The 25,079-nt window shown below is 49.9% G+C and overlaps 1 protein-coding gene across 2 annotated transcripts in view; it reads right to left on the bottom strand.

Annotated features, from left to right (window-relative positions):
- Positions 1-8,649: 8,649 nt before the first annotated feature.
- Positions 8,650-25,079, bottom strand: part of MARCO (macrophage receptor with collagenous structure) — a 45,081-nt gene continuing 28,651 nt past the window's right edge. For both annotated transcript variants that reach the window (XM_035702237.2, XM_025429521.3), the window contains exons 8-15: positions 22,460-22,558; positions 22,327-22,362; positions 21,539-21,637; positions 21,384-21,446; positions 13,246-13,290; positions 12,178-12,276; positions 10,661-10,837; positions 8,650-8,926 (exon numbers count right to left, since the gene is read on the bottom strand). In XM_035702237.2, coding sequence (XP_035558130.1) covers positions 8,796-8,926; positions 10,661-10,837; positions 12,178-12,276; positions 13,246-13,290; positions 21,384-21,446; positions 21,539-21,637; positions 22,327-22,362; positions 22,460-22,558 — 749 coding nt within the window. In that variant the 3' untranslated portion in view covers positions 8,650-8,795. The remainder of the gene's footprint in view (positions 8,927-10,660; positions 10,838-12,177; positions 12,277-13,245; positions 13,291-21,383; positions 21,447-21,538; positions 21,638-22,326; positions 22,363-22,459; positions 22,559-25,079) is intronic.

Here is a 25,079-nt window from a genome sequence, read left to right on the forward strand (position 1 = left end):
GCTCTGTGTCCCTGGACCCTGTATGGGATCATCTAATTGTGTGTTGATGGTTCTTTCCCCCCAGAGAGCTCTTTGGCCTAGCTGCTATGGGGCATCTCCTTCTCCTTTGCCCAGCACCTGCTACAGGGTCTGTCCCTTAGAATGTACCTGGGCAGGATTTGTTGGAATGAGTTAAACCCATTAGGGCTTATACAGAAAGAGCCTAAAGAGAGAGACAGCTTTCGAAAATGGAAGGGGGGCTATATAATGCTGGGGAGCATCTCCTCATGCCAGAGAGCATGAGACCACTATAACTAGCCCACTGAGACCATGGCTGAGCACCTGCTTCTAAGGACACTTGCTTCCCTGCTTGCCTGCTTTCTCACACCAACTGGCCACCATCAAGCAGACCTTGGGTGGGGACACTTTTCAGGGCCTTTGGCTCTCCAGGACTCAGACCCCACTTCCCAGGTGGCACAACCATGACATGGGTTGCATGAAGCCCTCTTGGCTCTTTCCTGTCCTCATTGGCCAGTCTTTGGATGAAACCCCTACCCAGGGAGTCGTGCATATACAAACTGTCAGAGATGGTGGACACTTGGCAATGACCTAGTTTCACCCTTCCTTGTCCAGACAAGGAATCAAGCCCTGGAGAAGGATATGATTGGAGGTCACAATCCAAAAAAATGACTGAGTAGGGACTAGAACCCAGGTCACTTGACTACTTTGGTGCTTTTTTTCTACAATAGAACAGTCAGTTTTCAGGGGTGCCTAGGTGGCTCAGTTGGTTAGTGTCTGCCTTCAGGTTGGGTCATGATCCTGAGGTCCTGGGATCAGGCCCCACACAAGGCTCCCTGCTCTGTGGGGAGCCCGCTTCTCCCTCTGCTCCCTGCCCCGCCCCCCACTCATGCTCTCTCCAGCTCTCTCAAATAAATAAAATATTTATTAAAAAAGAAAGAACTGTCAGTTTCCCCCAAGCTCTTCAGAAGTCCTTCCATCAAACCTGCTGGAGTACCCACCTCCTTCTGCTCACATTCTTTGCCCTGAGGTGTAAGTATGGGAAAGGGATGGCAGGTATAGGAGAGGAACATGGGTTTCTGGGTCAACTTGTGTTTAGACCATCAGTTCTGTTGCATACTGGCTTGCTGTGTGGCCCTGAGCAAATAACCTAACCTCTGTGAATTCAGTTGTCTTCTCAGTAAAATGGGAGTTATAGATTCTCATGGGATTGTTGTGAGGAATTAATACTTATAAAGAACCTCATATGGTAGCAGGTCACGGTCAGTGCTTAATAAATGCAAGTTTCTCTGCATCCTAAGGGTGCTGACCCCTTAGGACATGCCCTTTTGAAAGCATTCTGTCCAGGACCAACTATAGATTATTTATTCCTAGGGATGAGGAGGAGGGAGGAGGAAGGAAGTTAGTGGAAGCCCGGACTGAGCACAGATAAAGGGCGTGTATTTCTTTCGAGGCAGGAGGGCTGAGAGCAGGTGACACCCCAGGCCAGGGAGCCATGGGGGGACCGCAGCCTCTGGTGGAGCCAGACAGGACGTCAGGCACCTGGCAGGCTGAGCACGGCCTGCAGCGCCCCCGCGTGCCCGCAGTGAGAAGGCAACCCCCCAAACCACCACCAGGTCTACAGATGCAAACCTCCAGGCCTTGTGCCCTGAAGGGAAAGCAGGGTGCAGCCAGCAGGTCTGGAGCTAGGGGCAGCCAGGTTCTGTTTGAGGCAAGTGAGAGGCCTGAAGCCCACCCCTTTCCAGACTGTTCCTCAACAGCAGTCCTGCCACCTCCTGCAATGAGCAGTCACTGCCTGGTGTCTACCAGATTCTTGCTGGGAGACTAACAGCCTGTGCGCATCAAGCACCTACTCTGCTCCTGCTCTAATCTTCCCAGTCCTGACCAAAAGGGCCAGAGGGCCAGAGAAGAGCTTTCAACAGCTTATCAAAGCACCACAATAAGAAAATCCAGAGGAAAAAAATGCCATTTTAATGTGTATCTTAACAAACTTGTAAATGTCTTGTGTTACCTTTTATATGATTTTGAGTGTAGTTAGTGGGGGGACACCATAAAGGTGTTCCATGTGTGTTCATTAAGGTTTTACTGTATAGATTTGGGGAGTGGGACCGAAGGAAGGAATCCCAACTGGAACCTGGGCCTGATGGAGGTTCAGAGCAAAGATCCCCACATTCACAGGCCAGCCCAGCCCATCACAGTGTAAGGAGAATATATTCACTTGTGGTTTCCCCTGCGGACCCTGGCTGCAGGGAATAGGAACTAGGTCGTTAAGCTTTGTGTCAGTGACTCCCTCATAGAAGGCACAGGTGAATTTCTGGCAAACTGCAAGGGAAAATGCAAATGTGAGCTGGTGACGTTGGGATCAGGGTGGTGGCAAGTGGAAAGGTAAACAGAGGTACAGCTCAGTATTAAGTACAGAGGGGGCCTCGTCAAAAACACCTCTGAACTCTCTTGGTAGGACATTAAAGCTTTGGTAGCCATGGATATACAAGAGCCCCCAGATTTGCTGGTTTCTCAGGAAACAGGACTTGACTGGGACGAGAGCGGTGGCATGAGGTGGTGCCCAGCTGGGCAGAATGGGAGGCGGGGCATGAGGCTCAGCAAAGCCATCTTCAGCAGGGTACGTGGAGGACCACTTATCTCTGTCATCAGACATGCCTGGGGTCAAATCCACCCTCTGCCTCTACTGACTGTGTAACCTTGGACACATAGCTCCTTATCTGGATGATGGTTTCAGGAATCTTTATCTTGCATTTTTTTTTTTAATTGAAGTGTGGTTGACACAAGATGTCCCATTAGTTTCAGGCATACAAACGTAATGATTCGACAAGTCTGTAACACTAAGCTATGTTCACAAGCACAGCTACCATCTGTCACCATACAACACCATCACAGTACGTGGACCACGTTCCCTATGCTGTGCCATTCATCTCCATGACTTCAGCATTCTCTAAGCGGAAGCCTGTACCTCCTACTCCCCTTCACCCATTTTGTCCGTCCCCTCCCACCCAGATAACCATCAATTTGTTTTGTGTATTTAGGATCTGTCTCTTGCAGATTGTTTTGAAGATCAAATGAGAGAATGGGTGTGCCTGGCACAGGGTCAGCCCTCAGTGGATGGCTGCCTGACTACTCCCAGTATTTCCAGTAAAGGTACCAATGTGGCCCTTCCCTCCCCACTGTAGCGTCAAAGTCTTCTCCCTTGGCCCTCCAGCACCCGTTCCTCCCCCACCTACAGCTTAGTTGCTGATCTTGGTCCTGCCGTTTTGAGCGCACAGGAGTAATCCAATGAGAACTCCACCGGTCCTTCATCTTCCCACCACCAAATGCACTGGCTTTTACATACTCATATTTTTGCCTTTCTTCCTGCCACCATGGAAGAACTATCTTGCTTCTACCAATAGTTCAGAACCCCTCTGACCCCTAGCCCTTGTAAGGATTCAGCTGCTGAAATTATGCCCTCTCTCCTGATTTACTAATTTCTCCCTCACTACTGGGTCTTTCTCATGAACATACAAACAGAACTGACTATGTCTTGTTATAAAATATAAAGTCATCCCCTGCACCGCCCCCCATGCAGTATAGATGTTTTCTGGACGCCAGGCCTCTCATACTCTAAGGAGCCTGAGCTCCAGAACCCACAGCAACACACGGCAGCACACAGTGGGGCCAGAATTGAAAGTCTGAGCCCAGGACTGGGAAGATTCTGGATTCTTTGATGATGCATATTGTACTTGTATTGTTTACTTTAAATAGTGACCTCTTTTCTGCTTTATAAATATATACTCATGGTAGACAACCCCTAACTTATGAAAAAGTATTTAAAAAAATAAAGGCCCATGAGAAAGTAAAAATAATATGAAATCAATCATAATCCTGTAAAAGAGAGACATTTTGGTGTGTTTCTTTCCAATTTCTTCCCTAGGTATATACATTTTAAAAAATTATTTAATATATATGTACATCTTACATACACATACATGATATATATACACTGTGTGCCATCCACTGTTTTAAATAATAGGAGTACACCAAGACAAACACAGTTCCTGCCCACAGAGCGGAGAGGCAAGGAACTGTTCTAAATTATGCTGAGCACCATCTTGCCAGGTGGGTCCAGGCATGTAGGGCTCAGGGAAAATGTGGTGGGAGAAAAGGCAGAGGGGACAGAGGGGTGAATGTTCTGACCAAAAGCAAGGATTTTTTTTTTAAATTGCCAATTTGACATGCAAATAAATGATCTCACTTTTGGGATGCCTGGCTGGCTCAGCGTTAGAACGCCTGCCTTCGGCTCAGAGCGTGATCCTGGGGTCCTGGGATGGAGTCCCATGTCGGGCTCCCTGCATGGAGCCTGCTTCTCCCTCTGCCTCTGTCTCTGCCTTTCTGTGCGCCTCTCATGAATAAATAAAATTTTTAAAAAAACGATCTCTCTTTTTTTGCATTTCTTTCATTGAAGGTAAGGATGAACTTTTAAAAAAAATGTTTATTGGCCTATGGTGTCTCTTTTATGAATTGATGGTTTATCTTCCTGGACTTGATCTCATTCACCTGATTACTCTGCCACAAAGGGGAAGGGACAAGTGTTGAAATGAACAAACTCCTGGAGTTACGATCCCCTCCTGAGCCCCAAAGACTTAGAACCATCCCTACCAAGGGATGCTGTTTGCATATGATTTAATGCAGATTCCTGTGTTGCGACAATATACGTTTTCTGAAAGCTTCTTGGGTCCAGCGTGGTGCAAAGGAAAATGTATTCGGAACTAGAAGACCTGGCGATGAGTCTTAATGACCAAAGAAAAGTCATTTTACTTCTCTCGGCCTATTTTTCCATCTGTAAAATGGAAATCCTAAGGACCCATTCCATCCGGGGTTGCAGTGACGAATGAATAAGATCGTGGCTAACCAGCACGAAAACAGAATGCCTCCAGCACGGTGCATAGCCCAGCCGGCCCTCAGATCTGGGGTTCTGGCTTTTCCTTTCTTCCGTGGATGGGCTACCGGGAGTGGAAGGGAGGGAGGAAAAAGGCTTCCGGAAGGAAGTAGCACGTGAACTGGGCCGTAAGGGGGGAAAGGCGTCCGGCGCAGCTGCAGCTGCGGGCGGGGACGCGGTCGGGAGGGGAGCCCGTCCCGCAGCCCTGGCCCGGGCCGACGGCGCAGCAGTCAGTCCACGCGAGCCGAGCCGGGTATTACCTCCGTTGGCATCTCATCATGACGGGGAAGCACGAGCTCTGAGGTTGTAGGACTTCCCCAAAGCCACACCCCTGGGCATCGGTGCCGGCATTCCAACCTGATCCCAAATCCCATAGTCTTTTCCCCAAACCGTCTCCAGCGGGCACAGAGGGCCTCGTGCATCTCCGCCTTCAAGACAGAAGCCGCCCTCCGGTGGCCCCCGGGACGCAGCTTCCGCTTCCGGGTCCTCCTCCGCTTCCGGCCAAGGCCGAGCACTTCCGGGGCAGCGGCCGCGAGCAGCCGGCAGCGGGGCGCGGGCAGGGCGGCCCCGCCCCATCCTGGCCCTCCCGCCTGCGTAGTCACAGGCCTGGCCCGCAGCACCGGAGCCACGGCCCGCTCCGTCTGCGCGGCCCCAGGGCCTGGGTGGCTCAGCAGCTGAGCATCTGCCCTGGGCTCAGAGCGTGACCCCGGGGTCCCGGGATCGAGTCCTGCATCGAGTCCCGCATCGGGCTCCCTGCGTGGAGCCTGCTTCTCCCGCTGCCTGTGTCTCTGCCCCCCCCCCCCCTCTGTCTGTCTCTCATAAATAAATAAAATCTTTTTTAAAAAATAAAAATACATTAAAAAAAAAAAAAGAACCGAGGGCCAACAGTCCGCCCCTCGATGGCCCGGACAGAAGCCTGATCCGGGGCACATCGGACGCCCCAGCCCGCCGGCCCCCGGACCGCGGCCCCAGCGGCGTGTCCAGGGCTGCCCGGAAAGCTTGGGCTTGGCCCGCTCAGCAGAAGTGACGGGGGCTCCGGGCACCAGGGCTCCGCCGGGGCCTGCCGCCTCTGCGCTGCCCGCCTGCCCCGAGCTGGTGCCCGTCCCCACGGCCTCGGCAGGGCCACCCTGGCTGCGGGAGGGGAGCAGGAAGGAGGACGATCCTCTCAAGCCCACAGCAGCGTCTGGCAGAGGTCGGGAGGTCATGCCCAACATTCAGCGGCCGCGCCTCAGTCTGCTCTCTGGCCTTGAGGGTGCTGTCATGCTAATTTTACCCAGTTCCTCTTGAGCCCCACCATCGGCCACAAAACCAGTGTGCCCACACTGCAGCCACGAGCAGCGCCCTCCCCCTTCCGCCTGTGGTTCTGGAGCTTTCTCTGCTTAGCTTGGCCTGAGAGCTTACAGCAGGAGCTGCAGGCGGAGGTATGGGCAAGGGCAAGTCTCCCTTGTCTCTTAATCTTACTGGTGTCAGACAGACCTGGGTTCAAACCCCTCTCTGCCTCTTAATACCTGTGTGTCTTCTTTATTTTATTTTACTTTATTTATTCATGAGAGACACACAGAGAGGCAGAGACACAGGGGGAGGGAGAAGCAATTCCCCGTGGGGAGCCGGATGCAGGACCCCATCCCAGGACTCCAGGATCACCACTCGGGCCCAAGGCAGACGCTCAACCACTGAGCCACCCAGGTGGCCCTAGCTGTGTGTCCCTAGTTAAGTTAATTTTATTAGGTGGTTACTGCCATATAACAAACCACACTGAAATCTTGTTGGCTTTAAGCCACAACCAACAGTGATTGCTCATGAGTTTATGGGTGGGTTAGACAGTTAGTTCCTTCTATGTGGGCCAGGCTTGATGAGCCTTGGCTGAACTCCCAACTGTGACTGTGGCCAGCTATAGGCTGGCTGATGAAGGGTGGTCTCAGTTGGGGTGACTGGACCCTGCTCCACATGCTCACTTGTCCCCCTCTGGGCTAGCACAGGCTAGTTTTCATCACGTGATAGGAATTCCCAGAGAGTGAAAGAGCAGCAGCCCTAGCTGCTGACGATGAGCTGCAAAATCATGCTGGCAAGGCCATGGACATGAGGGTGATGGATTAGAGCCACGTACTGCATCACTTAACCTCTCTACAACTCTGCTCATTTATAGGATGGGAATAACATCACGTATCCTGTGATGCTTTAGTGTTCCCTGTCCTTTTAGAGGATGGTCACTCAGGAGCTGCCACAAGAGGGGGCACAGGAGAGGTGCAGGGAAACAAAGCTTATTAAACTCACAGGTCCTAGAGAGATCACTGTAGGCTGAGAGGGGGCTACATGGGAAGGGCACCAAGGGACCAGGCTCAGCTATGCAGGTAGGGAGCCAAGAGACAGCAAGGACCCATGGCTAAGGGCCTTTACTGGGGGCCGGGGTGCACAGGCAAAGGGCATGAGGGGATTTCATTGATGCCCTTTGGTGTTTGACTAGCACTGGGTCACAGTCACAGGAGCTAGGAAGGGGAACTGGTGGCAGAGGCCCACCTTACCGCACTGGGACACCTGGTTCCCTGGACTGGGTGCTTGCAGCGTGTTTGTGGGGATGTTGAGGCAGCAGGAAGATATGAACTTTTAAACTTTACAATACACCTAGTAAACCAGGGGCTTCATGAATTTGTTTTGAAAGCTAACTTTGTAAAATATAAAAGACCGAGGATCAGATTCACCTTTGTAGAAAACCATATATTTGTATCCGGGAAACTGTTTGAGTGGGGTGTCCTTAGTCACAAAAATTAGAATATGATACACCAGGACCTGCCCTCCAGCTGCAAGGAAACTTTGAAGCAATCCCAGTGCAGAAAAGCAGAGCACTCTTCTCAGCATTCCTTCCTTCCTTCCTTCCTTCATTTATTCAGAGTCCATCAGAAAACAGCAAGAATCTAGCATGCTGTGTAGGTAACACAGAGAGGAAACAAAAAGCATCAAGGGGGAGCTTTGTAGGGTCCATTGTCAGGGGCACTTCCTGGTAAGCCGGGTGCTGAGTGTGGCCTACTGCCTGGGGGAACAAGCCATTGAAGGCTTTAGGCAGGGCCTAAAGCTTGGTTTTTTTGTCATTTCTAAAGATATCTCAGGCTGCCGCCTGGAGAATGAAGAGGTGGTTGGTGGAGTGCCGTGCAGGGAAGAGACTAATTAGAAGATGTTCAGAGAGGGAGAGAGAGAAAAAGGGAGAGAGAGAGAGAGCACAAGAGATTGTACTTGGAAAGTTTAGAGCCCTGGAAAAGCCTGAAAAGGGAGGTGGGAGCTGAGTTTCTCAGAACATGAGCTGCTCTACCTTCTTGGTTTAGTTCAGTCGCTCATTCAATATATGCTTACTGAGCCCCCACATGGGTGAATAAAACAGACAACAGTCCATTTATGGAACTCACACCTTACGAAAACTAATTTTCATGCTTAAAGGCACAATTCCTATTTATCAGGCAACCCACTGTCAACTACACGCCTACCTCCTCATTTGCTGGCAAACAGCTCCCTTGCTGGAGCTGAAAGGGAAGGGATGGTCCTGCCTCATTTTGACTACATGTGCTCTGCACTTTCCACAGGGCATTTTGATCCCCCTCTCGGCCGCCCTCCCCCTGGCTCTAAGCTGAGACTTCACTGTCCCCTGTGAGAGCTCAGTGAAATATGTGGGTCAGGTAGGGCTCATTAGTACAAGATGGGAAGCACGAACTAGTGATTTCAGCCACAGCCAATGACGTTACCAGGTCGGGCTTTGAGCTTTATTGGTGACCCTATCCCAGAGCGACCCCTCAGAGAGGGTTGGCCTCCTGCCAGATGAGCTGAGCATCCATGTGTGCAGATGCTTCAGGTGCAGTGTGGTGGACGGGCTGCAGGGGTGTCAGCTACACTCCACGCCAGCATCCTCACTGTGGTTACAGTTATGAGAGCCCCAGCTGCTCTTGTTGCAACTCCATAGGGACCCCTCAGTCCCCTGACATGCGACGTTATCCAGCCAGATCGTCCCAGTGCCTGGATATGGGGAAAGCAGGGAAAAAGAGGAGAGCAGGATTAGAGCCAAACTTCCATTTGGGATAGGCTGTCCGTTCCCCCTCACATCCACTCGGGCCCAAGATGCTGATGGCAGGTTTACTCTCTTATAATGACTCTGCCTCCCTCCTGCTTTCTACCCTTTGACAAAAGTCTCATCCAAAGGTTAGATGAAATAGATTAAGTTATTTAATCTATTACTGATTACTAATACTTAATCTCTGCACTGTTTGATATTTCCTCCTGGGGGTCTCCCAGTGTTTGTCTCTTCCTGTTTATTCCCTGCAACTGTACCCACTTTCCTCAAATGCCCTTTTAACCAGGCTGTTCTCTGGCTCAACAGCATTCACACATTCCTCCAAACCACCTCCTTCTGATATAAGTGATTTCAGATCAAGAGCACAGAGGAAAACAGCAGGATGACAGATAGTCCCGACTTAACAATGGTTTGATTTACGGGTTCCAACTTTATGGTGGTGTAAGAGGGATACACATCCAGTAGAAATCATACTTGGAATTTTGAATTGTGATCCTTTCCCAGGCTAGGGATATGTAGGTCGATGCTCACTTGTGATGCTGGGCAGCAGAAGCTCCCAGTCAGCCAGACGATCAAGAGAGCAAACCACCGACACACTTACAACCATTCTGTACCCAGGCCACCAATCTGCTTGTCACTTTCACTACAGTATTCAATCAATTACGTGGGCTAGTCGGCACTTTATAATAAGTAGGATTTGTGTTAGATGATTTTGCCTAACTGTGGACTAAATGTAGGTGTTCTGAGCACCCCTGAGGTAGACGAGGTTAAGCTATGACACTTGGTAGGTGAGGTGGATAAGATGCATTTTTGACACAATGTTTTCAAATTATGCTGGGTTTATTGAGATGTCACCCCATTTGTAAATTGAGGAAGATCTGTACCTGATTACAGGAATATACACTTTTACACACGATATACAGCATGGCAATCTACATAAGTGTAATCTATGTGAGGAAAACATATACTTTAAAGGAGTTTTACAATCCAACTGGAACTCAGATTAAAAAGCACGTAGGCCCTTCAGGGTGGTGCAATATGGGCAGAGAGCATCTGGGGATGAGGGCAGGAGAAGCCGGCCTAGTGGCCCTGCAAGATCAACGCTTGTGTCCAAAGAAATGGTCTCAGTCTGGGGACTTAACTCTTTGGTTGAAATTTTGAACTTTTTGCTGAACGATACAGGCCGAGTCTCTAGCATCCCAGACGTCTTTCCAAGACTGATTTTAGGAAGTCCCTGCTCTGATTTGTTTTCTCTTTCCTTTGCCCCTTCTTCTTAAAGGTGATCACAGCATGGCCCATCCTGGCTTCTGGTTTCCAGATAGCTGAGATGAACACATGTGTTTGCCGACCCTGCCACTTCCCTGTTCTCCCGGGGCCAGCAGCTCAGCTGTCCTTCAGAGAGCCATTGGCTTGCAAACACCCCTGGCCATGGAGCAGTCAGCTTCTGGACAGCCCCAGGCAGTGTCCCAAGCTGGGTCAGCGAGAGCCCCAGCCAAGCTCTGGCTGTCCAGGTCTCCTTTGTTCTGGGGTGGCCAACCTGGAAGGATGGCAGACAGGGCCACTGAGCAGCAGGACCTCTCAGCTGCTTCAACCAATCCTTTTAACTCCGACTCACTGAGTCACTTGTAACCAAAGGGAAAGCCTTCAGGGAAGAGGCTCCTGGAGGAGGACCCACTCACCAGGTGGCATTGAGAAAAGGGCTGTCCCCCGGGAGTAGCCCAGCATGCGGCAGAAGACGGTGGCATCTGAATTGTCCCAGTCGTCATCGCAAATTGTCCCCCAGACACCGTTGTAGTAAACTTCAGCCCGGCCCCGGGTCCTAGTGCCCACGATCCTCACGTTCACCAGGGATTCACCTGGATAAAAGACAGAAGGGGAAGAGGTGAGGAGAGGCTTTGTGTGGGTGACGGTTCTGCCTTTTCATTGTTGGCAATTCTGTCATGGGGCGGGGGGATCCCCAGGCTCGGCTGTCACTGGAGCCCAGAATGTTCCATATACGGCACCAACGCAACCCGGCGAGCAGCCTCTGTGCACCTGCCGCTGGACTCACACATCCAGCCGGCCGCATCCTGCCTTGGCTTGTGGTGACAAGGAAAGGAAAAGTGGAGGGGGAAATGGAAGGAGGGAAAGAAGGGAGGGAGGGGATGGAGAGAGGGAAGAAAACAGAAAGAGAAGCAGGGGGAGGGAGGAGAGGGTGGGACATCTCTGGGCCGTGAGCAGGCTTAGTCCAAGGCCAAGCCTGGTAGCTCTTTCCCCAAATGAGGAATCTCTCTGAGAGTCGGCGTCTCTCCCCTACCTCACCTATGGTTTTCTTTCTTTTTTTTTTTTTTTTCACCTCTGGTTTTCAAGTGCAGAGTTCCCTCAAAGACACAAATTAAAGAGAATAGAAATACTAATTACATTTTTGACCTTTCTGGCCCTGTGTTCCCTGCTGTCCAGGAGATCCTGTCACAAAGGAAGAAAACAAAACCCATGCAATTTATTTTTTAAAAAAGATTTTATTTATTTATTTGAGAGTGAGCGAGCAAGCAGAAGCTGGGGGTGGGGAGGAGTGGGGAGGGCAAAGGGAGAGGAACTTGATGTGGGACTGGATCCCAGGACTCTGGGATCATGATCTCAGTCCAGCCGAAGTTAAGCAGACGCTTAACTGCCTGAGACACCTAGGCATCCCAACCCCACACAATTTAAAGGAAATCAAGCCAGGATCCTCTCACCCTTCTTTGCCAGCGATGGGGAGGAGGGTGGGGTTTGGGGAGGTCTCCTCCAGCTGTGCCAGTGACCTGGCATCATGGGGACTGGATGTATCATGAGAACCAGTGGTTGAGCAAGATGAAACAGGCCTGAGGTACCGCAGGAAGGATTTGCAGTCAAATGCTCTACCCCTGAGCTATACCGCCCCACAGGAAGGATTTAAGCCAGATCAGTGAGGAGCACTTAGCAGGTAAGAGACAGGGAGTGGGAAGCATCTCCTTTGTGGAAAGATCTGGTGGCCAGGGCATGGCTGGGCATTGCATCTACCCCTCTGAATGCCCAGGCTGTGCCTTGCTCACTTCTGTGTGCTCAAGGCTGAGGTCAATCTCAGCACGGAACTCATCAGGGAGCCAATAAACCTCTACACCTCTGGTTCTGAAGACCCCCAAACCCCTTACAACAGGGCCTCTCCTTGGAACCCACAAATCACAGACTGAGGCCTTACCTTTCATTCCTGGTTCTCCTTTTTGACCTTTCAGGCCAGATGCACCCCTGGGGCCTTCCAGGCCTGGGCTTCCCATTTCTCCCTTCATGCCGGCAGGGCCTGGTAAGGAGAGAGACCACTTCAGTCAGATGCCCTGCTCTGCTTTCCAAGGGGGACCAAGGGCCTGGGTCTTTAATGACCAAACTTTCCCACCATCATGAAGGGGCTTTTTGGATGTTCAGCCTGTGTCTTTGGTCCAGCTGGGAGGGGTAGTGAGGGTGGGTGTGTAGGAGGTGGGTATTGCTCTGATCTCTTTACTGACTCTCCTGTGGATGCTGGTTGAAAGCACACAGGTAAAAACAGCTGACAGGATTCCCCAGACATTGTTGGTCCTCCTCAGACCACCTAATTGGGTAGAAGTTCTAGCCATTCTGGGAGAACCTGCTAGAATGTTTCCGGACCTTGAGATCTCCTTTAGTATAAAGTTCAAATAGGAACTGAATACCCAGCTCACAAGGGAGAAAGACAGTTCAAGAAATGCGTCTGAGATGTTTCGTGTTGGCATTCATGAGGGCAGGGCTGTGGAGAAGACTAGAAGTGCTAGGTGGGAAGTGTGCTCAGTGACTGACCACAGGCCAGGGCTTGGAAAACTGAGGTGATCCTAAGAAGCCAGTGGCAAGCAGCAGGAGGAGGACAGAAGGAGCTTGAGGAGCCCAAGGCAAGACAGAGATGGACCAACCAGCTATGGGGTAGCAGATAGAGGCTTAGCAGCCAACCTGGCACCTGGAGCAGAAGGTTGCCCAGCTCCGTGGAGGCTGCATGGCCTGAGGCCACCAGCTGACCATCGGCTTTTGTGGTCACCCTTTCTCTACCCTCAGCTCGGCCTCTCTCTCTACTGCCTCCAGTCACTGAGTTTTGTTGCTCTTTGGGTTTTCCAGGGGAAGAATCTGAGTCCTGAGGGACAGAGTGGGCCCAGGCCACTTGAGGGTAAGGTGACAGGAGCACGTTCAAAGTCAGCAAGACCTGTTCTCCGAGCACGAGCCTTTCCAGACATCGTTTGGAAAAATTAAAATGAAGCCGGCCCTTTACCTGGAACTCCTGATTCTCCTTTTGTTCCTTTTTGTCCTTGAAGTCCTAAGATGGAAATACAGGAAAGGGGGGGGAGGAAGATAATAAAACTTAGATATTAGACACTTTTAATCTTAGACAACCTCTACCTTTTGTCTGATTAATGCAGATGGAAAGATACATCGGTTCTCCACAATTGTTTAAAGCCTCCTTAGCAGAGCATAAAAGGAGACAGACCGCAGATAAATGGGGACACGTGTTTAGGGTGAAGTAGAAATGTAGTGGATAAAAGTCGGAGGCAGACAGACAGACGGACTCCAGATTTATGGGCTGGCCTTCTTTGTCCGATTATAGCTTGACTTGGCGTATCAATCCAATCCCATTCCTCCCTGCTGCATGTTATTGGAAAAGAAGCAAGAGATGTTTTGAAAATAAAGTCATCTTTATTTTCAGAAGATTGTGGAGGGGACTCCCTGGCTATCAGGAGTGTTGGCGGCCCCTTGGCCACAGCCGATGTCCCATAGCATTTGCTGGTTCATTTCACTGTGGCCCCAGAATGGCTAAAGATTTGTGTGGCCAAAGGGTCTCATGTCCAGAAAGTAGAAAAATAATCACCAAAATCATCGGCGATGATCCTATTCGTGGTTCTAATATGAAAACTCCTTCCCTCCTCTCTCCTTCTCTCCCTCCTACTCTTTCTTCCATCCTTCTACCCACTCATCCCCTTATTCACTGACCTACACGGAAGGCCCCGTTCCCAGCACCGTGCTGGGTCACAGTGAAGTAATATACTTTCTTGGTTTGGCAACATTGTGGCTTCTTAATTTTAAGTGCCAAGACTGATTTTATTTCAGAGAAACAAGACTCCAAGACACACAAACTGGGGGAAAGGAAAGCTCGGTACTGACTGTGAAATACCAGTTAGGAGAGGGCAGCCAGGGGAGCCCTGTGCTCACTACCACACCCTTGACTGGTGTGCTTCCCATGGTGCCAGCCCACCCTGAGGGGGTCCACCTTGCCCCCTGCCAGGGGGAAGTTCCTACCCGAGCAAATTCCTGCCTCCCAGTTCAATTCCTGACTTTCCTAAGCACCTACTGTGTGCTGGTCAATGGAGGGCAGGCGAGGGGCCTGGGGGGCCTCTTCGGGACCCCTTTCTGAAATAATAAGCAAGGGAATCTGGCTGCCAGCAGCCCTTCTGATGACTCTCCTTCCAGGCCAGGAGCTGCCTGGAAGTAGGCCAGAAGAACCAGGAGCTCAGGGTTACTACTGTAGACCTTGGCACCAGAAAACCAGGAAGCACTGGAACAATCTGAGAGGATACCTAGTTCAGCCCTTCATGTGAAGGAGGGGACAGCATGAGGCTCAGCAAACTTCTTCTAAAAGCTGGAGGAAACTCAGAGGTCAGACCCTAGCAGGCAGGCCCCAGCTTACACAGGCCATTTGCACACACTCCAGTCCCTCTTTTTAGAATGCCTCCCTGCTTCTGTCCCCTGGAGACCTCAGATCAAGTCTATAAAACCTGCTAAGTTGGCTGATGTCACATGACTGCGAAGCCCTCTCTAGGCTCGCCTATGGATGGTGTACTTTCTCCCAAGACAGCAAAGTGGCCAGAGTCAGGCAGCAAGGGCTGGCGTCTGCCTTTATGACCTTGAGCAAGGTGCTGCCCTCTGGGAGCCTCACTTTTCTGCTCTAGGTCTCCTGGCTGCCTCAGAAGTGGTCATGAGACTGAAATGAAGTCGTCTGTGCCACGTGCTAAGACTCGTGTCTGGTTAAGTGCTCAGTAAACGCTGTCACGGGGACCCCATGGACCCTGCATCTGTCTCCACTCTGCAGCGAGGGGGTTGGGGGGCCCGCCTTAGACCCTGGCCCACATGAGCTCTGGGCTTAATGCTCAACAAGCCCCATCGTTGTTTGCTGTGACCTGAGGTGGCCCAGCAGAAGTAGCACCTGTTTCCTCCACTCATCAGCATCTGAATTGCACATGTCAAGATTAGAGAGGAGAAGCCACACTCAGAAATCTGTCTTTGGCTGTGAGTAAATAGAAAAAACAATCCATACCTTGACCCTTGGCCCTCTGTCTGCATCCTAGAGAGTGCCATATTTCGGGAAACTCTACCTTAAGAGTCTGTCCCTGAAAGCATGGCTCAGGGACCCCAGGCCCTTGTGACCTCTTTTTATTGTCCCCTCCCAAACAAGTGCCCATCTGCAGCTGTCCCCAAAGCACCAAATAACAATCATACTTTGTACAGAGAGAAATCATAGAGACTCACCTATTCACTAGGTCCGTGGTCCCCATGGACTGACACTCCCCCACCTCATTTCACAGCCTCCTTCCCAACTCTGCACCAACCTGGGACCCAGTACCTGCTGCTCCCTGCACTGTGCCAGGCACCCTGCCAGGGACTTTATATACACCCTTGTTCCACCTTTCACCTGCCCTGCAAGGTAGGGCCATTTTCCTTTATACAGAAGAGAAGGAAGTCCACAGTCACAGATGCTAGGTCATTTATTCAAGGTCACACAGGGAGGGAGCAATGAGGTTGGGTTGTCACCCCGGTTTGGCCTCCCACTGAATGCTATAGTTCCCTGTGTCCCATTAGCATGGCTTCACACCTTCCTGGAGTTTCACTCGGGCTGTCCAAAGATACTCCCAGCCCACCCTAGGCCATCCATTTCCTCTAAATGAGTAGTCAAGCAAGGGGTGCATCAGAATTATCTACACTGGGCTTGTGAAATAAATGGGCTTGTCAGGCTCCACCTGAGTTGCTGATTCAGTGGATCAGGGATAGGGATCTGAGACTCTGCATTTGTAACAAGTTCCCAGGTGATGTTGATGCAGCTGGCCCTGGGGACCGCATTTTGAGGGGTACCACCCTAAACAAACCTCACAGGCACTTTAAGTACCCACTCCCAGCCCACCTACTTCGAGCAGCCTTCCTGTCTTAGAGGCAAACAAATGCTGATTTCTCCTCTTAACCACAGCTAACTGGGTTTTCCTGGATATCACACACGTATCAAGCTGAGAGGACCCAAATAATTATTTGTGAGGTGTTTATTTAGAGAAATGACTTTCTTCTGAGAAAATCATTTAGTTAGAAAGCACACATCTCCGAGGTTCCTGGGTGGCTCAATGATTGAGCGTCTGCCTTCGGCTCAGGGCATGATCCCCAGGTCCTGGGATCAAGTCCTGCATCCGGGTTCCCTAGAGGAAGCCTTCTCCCTCTGCCTATGTCCCTGCCTCTCTCTCTCTCTGTGTCTTTCATGAATAAATATATAAAAATCTTTAAAAAGAAAGAAAGCACAGGTTTCCTTATTGGTTAGTGTTGAGCTGGTGTTTTGCCTAAAATCTTAGAACGTTCTTGCTCTGAGGGGAAATTGCCAATTTCAAACCCAGAGTGTTGTCAAGCTAGCAAGGACCTGGATATTATTCTAGACTATTCCTCATATCCTACAGGGGAGGAAACTCCAGCCCAGGGCAAGTTGAAGAGCAAGTCTTCCAACTCTGATTTAATGTAGAAATTTCCAGTACATTAGGAAACTCTTTAAATACCATCTTGACATACAGGCTAAGTGCAGCCTCGCAAATTGAGGATGAGTTTAATAACTGCCAGATTAAGCTATGGGGCAAAAAGTAAGATGGTGGGCTAGAGACCAAAAATGGTATGCCTGTAGACGTTTGCAGGTATCTCTGAGAAATTTAGAGGAAAATGAGAACAGGTTTTATAAGTGACAACTTAGTAATGGAAATTGGTAGAATTTAATAAATTGTGGAAGTAACTCAGTACTTAGATACTGGGACTGGAACGAACTGAGAAATTATATTCACAATATAGGGCTTAATTGCTATTATGAATTATGCTTTGTTGCTTACCTTCAAAGTAAAATGTCTTAAAATACAGGTGAGAAAATGGACTTCAGGTTATTTTCATTTTGGCTTTGCCCAAGAGGAAAATAAAAGGACAGAAAATTCCGATTCCTGTTATGTTTTAGATATGAAGGCTGTTGAAATGCAGAAATTCTGATCTGGTGTTTTGAAATGTAAGAGTTTGGCAGCTTCTAATGTCATTTCATGAGATGGGATGATAGAAAGAGAAATGCCAAGATTACAAGAGGAAGTAAGACCTTCCTCATTTACAAACAAACTTTGAGATGGCTAAGGGATTCAGAGCTAAAATTAATTTTTTGTGGGTTTTTTTTTTTTGCAATCTTCCCCCCTCCCAAATCAAAGGATTTCATAATCCTTTGAAAAAACCAAAGGTTAGAAAAAACTAAATTTGGTGGGGAGAAGGTTGGTAAAATGCTGTTTTGTGAATGGTGAAGGAAATGACCATTGGAGAAAGCTCTACTGAGTGGTAATATCCTATGTAATAAACTGTGGTTTGTCTTCCCGACAGAATGAAAAAAATTTCCTTTTCAGCATCTTTTTTTTTTTTTTTCCTTTTCAGCATCTTTAATCTGAGATGGCTCCTTTCCCTCAAGGGGGTGTCAACACAGTGAAACATTGCACCAGAATGTATTGGGGTGCAGTAAGTGACCGTTCACAATAATAGGAGGGTGTGGTGGCTGAGCCAAGATTTACCCATCTGCTGTGGAATAAGAACTGGAGGCGATTCCAACTTCTCTAGAGTCCTACATTCTATGTTATTCACACAATCTGGAAAAGCATCACTTTGGAATCTGACTTTGGGGTTAACTCCTAGATTCAGAGTATATTAACTGTGAAACTCCCAAAGGGAGGGTTCACCCTCTGGGAGTGTTTGCTCCCTCGGCTGTAAGATCGTGATGATGAAACTCAGGGGTGTGAGCAGATGAACTCAGATCATGGGAATAAATTCCAAGCACAGTGCCCGGCCAAGGGGCATTACTCTAAACAGACTGATCTTTTTTTTTTTTTTTTAAATAATGAATGCTCAATAATGGGATCTGGCTGTTACCCAGGTCAAATGAAGGCACTGTAATTTCTCTGTTTTCACCAGTGAGGCTGGATATTCTCTTGAGAGATTAATGACTTTATTTACAAAATGGGAAGTACATTGGATTGAAAAACTGATTTGATATAACCTAAATTGGACAAACATCATAGTACCTCTAGTTTGGGGAATACCAATGTTCTGACATTGAAAAGTATGTATTATCTTCCATGATGAGAAGGTCTGACTCTCACCACCCATCCTTCCTTTTCTCACTTGAGAAATCTAACCTTTCCCAAAAAATAAATAAATAAATAAAAGGAGGGCGCATTGGTGCCTCAGTGGTTGAGCATCTGCCTTCGGCTCAGGGCATGATCCTGGGATCTGGAACCAAGTCCCACATTGGGCTTCCTGCATGGAGCCTGCTTCTCCCTCTGCCTGTGTCTCTGCCTCTCTCTCTGTGTCTCTCATAAATAAATAAATAAATAAATAAATAAATAAATAAATAAATAAATCAAAGCCTGTTGAATGAATAAGTAAATAAATAAATTTAGAAAATTAAATAAATAAATAAGAAATCTAACCTCTCCAAGGGTTCATTAACCTCTGACTTTGGGATGATATATAGACCTGCCTATGTGCAGCCAGATTATGGACCTATGGGAATTCCTTCTTGAGATGTCCATGTGAGTCATTAGCTACTAGATCAAGACAAGCCTGTGGGTTTGTGTGGAAGACCTATGCAATTTTACATAAGTCGTAATCATGACATGCTCCAAATTGAAAATGTGATCACCATATTTACTTGGGTAGACAGTAAGGAATAACCCTTAGAATTTGCCTGGTTGGTATTCACCGCTAGGCCTGATTGATGGAGATCCCCCAAAAAGCTCAACACATATACAGGAACTTGATAATGGATTTAAAATGATCCCCAGGCTGTGGGCCAAAGGTCTCTGTGCTATAAGGGAGGTGGGTTTTGGGATAAATAACAAAGAGCCATAGCAGGGCCTGAGAACATCATGTTTCTGTCTCAGGATGAAGGATTAGAGCTGTAGCCTCAGCTCTAATTCTTCCTGGACTGGGATGGAGAGAAAAGGGGTCGCTCATCAGAGTGCCTGATGGGTGTAGGGTGCACTTTCAGGCTGCCTGGGAAGGAAGAGAGCATGACAGAGGGTAATGGATAAGGCCCCCAGCTTTGGGTCAGCCAGGCTTGGATTCCAACTCTGGATGTACCACCTCCTGGTTCCTCAAGTCTGGGCAAGTCACTGTGAAATAGCACTAACAAGAGTGCTTATCTCACTGGGTTGTCATGGAAATGATCATTATCAGGAGCAGCGGGCTCTTGCTATGCAAACCCTCCCAGGATGTGGAGTGGAGGGCAAAATCCCCTACCCTCACACAGTGGGAGACACAGGCTGAGGGCCTGGGGAGTGGACACAGTGTCCCTTGTGGGTAAAATCGTGTTTTACCTCTAATGTCCTTTACTTAGTTAAGAACCATTAGTCTGGGAGTGGGGGGAGGCTGGGGAAGGGTGGGGAGAGAGACTCACTGTCTATAACTGAGGGACGAAAGCCATCATCACTATGAAGCCAAGCAGAAAACATGGGGGTAGGGCAGCCTCAGGCCCTAAGTCAGACCCCTAGATCTTATCTGGGACCAAGGAAGGCAAAAACATTTAAGATCAGGAAGTGGCCAACAAGTCAGGGCCATGTGACCACCACACCCAGAATGTGAAACCTTGCCGGCTGCCTTCAGGTGGAGTCTACATGGTATCAGGTAGTAGATTCCTGGCTCACGCTGACACACAGTCCATGAGAAAGAAATCAGCTCTGAAGCTGGATGGACTGGAAGGAGAGAGGGTACTAGAGCTTCCTGTGCCTTGGCACCCAATAATTTTGGGAAAAACCACAATGGTTGAGCCCAGAGTCCAGGGTCATCCAGGAGGTGGCCCCACCCACCCCTCTGACCAGAGTTCTGACCCTCTCTCACATCCCAACCTCAGACGCCAGGGACAGCAGGCTGCAGAGCCCTCCCACACTCCTCTGTTGACTTCGCCTGCTCTGTTCCCTCTCTCTCTAGGTTTCCCTTCTCCTCCTCCACATGGCCAGGCTCCACTCATTCTATAAGACTCAATCATCACTCCTGAGCTGTTTGCCTTTGCCCAGCCCTACCAGACAGGGGACACTGTGAAACTGAAGCATTTAGCTGAATTAAGTCACATTTGTTTAAGGAATCAATCCATCCATCAGTCAACTGCTTGATCAATGAGCACTGAGTGGACCTGCCCCTAGTGCGGGTCTGCACACAGCCCTGCGTGGGCCATCAGGTTGTCTAACACACACGACCTTCTGCTCTGGCAGGAGGGGCTGCAGCAGATGATCCACAGCCATCCTAGGCAGCTGCACAGCCCTTGAGCTCGACCTTACACTGCTAAGACACCTCCGGGCTGCACTTGACTTTCTAAAGGGCATTCTGCACTTCTCCACGCAAAAGCCCACAACAGAGTGTGCCAGACAGAGTCTGGCAAGTCCGCCTGCCTGTCTCTGCACCGACCTATATGCATGAGGGCAGGCAGTGGGTCTAATGCATCATGGTGTCCCAACACCCACACAGTGGCTCAGACTTTCTAGACCATTGTAGGTGCTCAGACTTACTTGGTGACTAGACAAAATAGGCATTGAGGTTTATAAAGTCGACCACACTGGTCTGATGGTTTACAACCTAAACTAAGTTGGCACAATGGTTTGTAATGTAGATTAAGTTGGCATGAATGTTTATACAGTAGTCACTGTGAGTTTGGTTACTGTGGGTCACTCCTCTCAGCCTGAGCCCCTTTGGGAGAATATGCAAGAAGGGGTTTCTTGACCTCCCTGCCCAAATCTCCAGAGCCCTGACCCTTGGGGCCCCATTGCAAGTCAGCTGGAGAGAACGGAAACTGTGAACACAGCTGGAAGGCAGGCCAGGAGACAATATGAGGCAGCTGCCCTTCACTTCTCTTTAATGGTAGAAGTTTGGTCATGACATTGGGGCCTTTCAGGGACCTTGGCAAGGAGAGGACAGCCCTAGGGCTTTGAGCTCAAAGGGCCCTGGTGGAAGAAAGCATTCTCCTTAACCAGGGTACCTCAGGGGCCAGAGCACAAGCGACGCTCTGCCTCCTTCTGGTGGGCCCACTGGGAGGCAGCCCTCCTCCCTGTCCTTCCCTGACACCCAGGACCCCACCCAGAGCCTACCCACACCCTCTGTTACCTGGCTCCCCCTTGCTTCCATTCTTGCCGTTGGTTCCAGGACTCCCGGGTCTCCCTGGTGGTCCTGTACAACAGAAGCCCGGAGCACATGAGGGCCGGGCTCCATGGATCTTCAGACATCCCTCCCCACGCCCACCACAGGCCCGAGGACCTCACCTGCTAGGCCAGGGGAGCCAGCGGTGCCAGGCTCACCCTTGGCACCTGGAGATCCTGCCGTGCCGGGGGCCCCGGGAAGACCCTTCTCTCCAGGTTGTCCTGCAAGTGACAACTGCAAGGTTGGTGTGGTCGCCAGAGAGCCTCGTTGCCCACCCCTCAACAGGTCCCTCTTCTCAGCAGTGACACAGGTACCTCCCACCATCTGATATGTTCCCCGGGGCAGCTTTAACCAACTCCCTTAGAAGCCATGAACTAGTCCAATCAGCAGGAGAAAAGTTACAACTTGAGCAGTTTGTTCATCTCTGCCACCATTCTGCAGTGTCAGGACCCACCAGGCACCCCAGGTTGTGAATGTCTGCTCCACACCCCTGGGTGGCAAAGTGTGGCGAAGCTCTGAGACAGAACACCAATCAAGCCTGTTCCTCAGGGCACCTGGGTGGCTCAGTGGTTGAGCATCTGCCTTTGGCTCAGGTTGTGATCCTGGGGTCCTGGGATCGAGTCCCACATCGGGGTCCCCACAGGGAGCCTGCTTCTCCCTCTGCCTGTGTCTCTGCCTCCCTCTCTGGGTCTCTTATTAATAAACAAACAAACAAACAAATAAATAATCTTAAAAAACAACAACAACAACAACAAAGCCTGTTCCTCTCAGGCAGGGCCAGGTTTTAAGAGGCCTCAAGGACTCTGGGCTAATGGTACAATGAAATAAAAGACAGTGGAGTCATGTCCTGGGTTTGATTGTGCCCAGCAGCAGCAGCAGCCCAAATGATCCCTGGATTCCGAGTTCTCACCTTGATCTCCTTTTGTTCCAGGAAAACCAGCCACACCTACAAGGAAAAAGGACTTTCAGGGATCTTGTTCCCCTGCAGCTCAGTCTGCCAGGGGACAAGAAAATGCCCAACAGGTCAATGAACAGCCTCTTACCTGGGGGGCCTGGCTTCCCTGAGTCACCTTTACTCCCCTGGGCTCCGGGGGGTCCCATGACCCCTGTGTCTCCTTTCATGCCCCTGTCTCCCTTGCTTCCTGAAAAATCAAGGAGTCGTGGTCAGGACAGGAAAAGGGCAAACTCCCCTCCCGTGTCCTACTGACACTTGTCGTCCCACCCAAATTCCAAACTCAAACTCCTTGAGCTCCTCCTACCTGGGGCCCAGAAGTGGAAGATACAATAGCTGCCCTCAAGGAGCATACCACCTTGCCCCAGAGACAAGATGTGAACTCTTGGAGAAATGGCCAAGGTCCCCTGGCCTGGCTGATGAACATTGGCAGGTGGGAGAAGCCAGACTTTCAGCTCCTTCCTCAGCATGCTGCCCTGGGGAGGGACCACAGCCCAGGCTTAGCCAGCGCTGCCCCCATCATTTTCATGTGTGCATTTGGGGGATTATTTTTCAAGCCCCCACCCTGAACTGGAATCCGAATATTCCAGAAAGTCGATTCCAAATGCTGAGAGTAGAGACTCAAAGGCACGGGTGGAAGAAGAACATTACAGCAGCTCGGATTCCTGCCAGTGCTTCAGTCACGGCGTCTCCTGGTGCTAGAGGTTTCAAATTTTCCACTTGTTATCAGCATTCGAGGCTCGTCCCAGCCTGTCCTCTCTTCGGTCCTCCATTGCTCCCTCTTCCTTTGTGCCACTGCTCCTCGCATATCAATCCAGGGAGGCTCCTCACAGAGCAGCATCTGGCCACCCCTTCCCAATCCACAGGTTTGACTTCGGAGCCAGCTGCAAGCCCCTGCTGGGTCTGTGCATCAGCAACCCACTGGCTTGGCTGGTGTTCTGGGAGTTAAAGTCAAAGTCCCACCCGGAGCAGCTCCCTCTGCCCTGGGACAGGCTTAGTGGGATGCAATTTGGTTAAAAGGCTCCATTCCATTATTTTCATGATAACAGAGCTGGGAGGACTCAGAGGGATACCAGCCTTCTCTCCAGTGAATCAGGAAAGGAGACAAAATGGTCTGAAGCAGGGGATCCCTGGGTGGCTCAGCGATTTAGCGCCCGCCTTCAGCCCAGCCTGTGATCCTGGAGACCCGGGATCGAGTCCCACATCGGGCTCCTTTCGTGGAGCCTGCTTCTCCCTCTGCCTGTGTCTCTGCCTCTCTCTCTCTGTGTGTGTGTGTGTGTGTCTTTCATGAATGAATAAATAAAATCTTTTAAAAAAATGATCTGAAGCAGAGGGAAGAATCATCGGTCATGCAAAGCTTTCTGGGTCTAAGCTTAGGGTGATGTTAGGGACAAGGTTTGGGACATAGGTTCTTTCAGGTGGTTTAGATACCGGAAGGATGATTATTTCCTTGATAGGAAACAAAACAACCAGAGAGAACTTGGTCACAGATGAGACCTCTGAGAGCCAGCCTCAGCGGCAAGGACCAATGAACTCAGGTCTTGGTCATTCAGGGTGGCCGCTTTCGCCGAAGGGACAAATAGCATTTGTTAGAAGGGACCAGGAATGACTTTCCTAGAGGAATCTGTTGGTGCCAGATGGCTCTAGGCCGGCCAGAACCATCATATTATGGGAATTGCTTGGCTGCATGAAGATTCTGGAGCGTGGTCTGGGCCGGAGTCTGTGGGCTCACAGGGCCACCTTGAGAAAGTCTGGCCTTCCTTTTCCTGCCACAGAGAGAGGAACTGCAGACTGGCGCTGTTGGAGGCGCCCCGGGAGGTCAACTGTCTCACCATCTGCCTGGTGCAAAAGTGCCCCTCGATTCTGCCAAGGGGAATCCCGCAGTCCAATCCCCTGCTGGCAGGTGCCCCGACACCTGCGCATGCGAGCCCTTTTCCTCGAAGGGCCACCCTAAGTCCTGATGCCCTTCTTCCTCTCTTATCTCCACACAGCTGGCTCTCTTGAAACTCTAGGTCATTGCTCCTTGTTCCATTGCTGGGCATCCCCGAGTCTGTTTTCTCTTCCACAAGTGCTTTTCTAATGTTGGAGCATGGCTGACACATCCCCCTAAGGGCCCTCTTCTCGAAGCACCCTAGTCTCTTATAACATAAATATTCCTATTCGCAGGTACCTCACCATCCATCCCATGTCTTATATTCCTGTTTTAACTAATCCTTATTAGAGGTTACTCTTATTATGCCCCTTTTCTATGTGAGTAAATTGAGGATCAGGGAGGTTGAATCATTTGCCCCAGGTCACACAGCTAGTGAGACATATCAGGATCCAGACTGATATGATCTTAGAACTGAAATCCTTCCCTTTCTGTGTTAAAGGATCACTAATATCACCAATACTAACGGTTATCCTTTATTTAGTGTTTAACCATGCGGCAGGTGGTTTGAAAACATGATCTCTAGCCCTCATAAGTGTCCTACAAGGTATGCATGCTTTAATTATTGGTATTTTAATTGCCATTCTTTTCTGAAATGAACACACCAAATCTCAGCTGTTTGAGAAATGTGCCTAGAGACACAAGTGGACAGGTGCATAGTAGGGATCGCAAACAAGCCTACGGAACTGGGGTGCCTGAGGGGTGCAGTTAGTTGAGCATGAGACTCTTGGTTTCAGCTCAGGTTGTAATCTTAGGGTCCTGAAATTGAGCCCTGCGTTAA

This window comes from Canis lupus, chromosome 19 (genome assembly GCF_003254725.2).
Source record: "Canis lupus dingo isolate Sandy chromosome 19, ASM325472v2, whole genome shotgun sequence".
NCBI classification, from domain to species: Eukaryota; Metazoa; Chordata; class Mammalia; order Carnivora; family Canidae; genus Canis; species Canis lupus.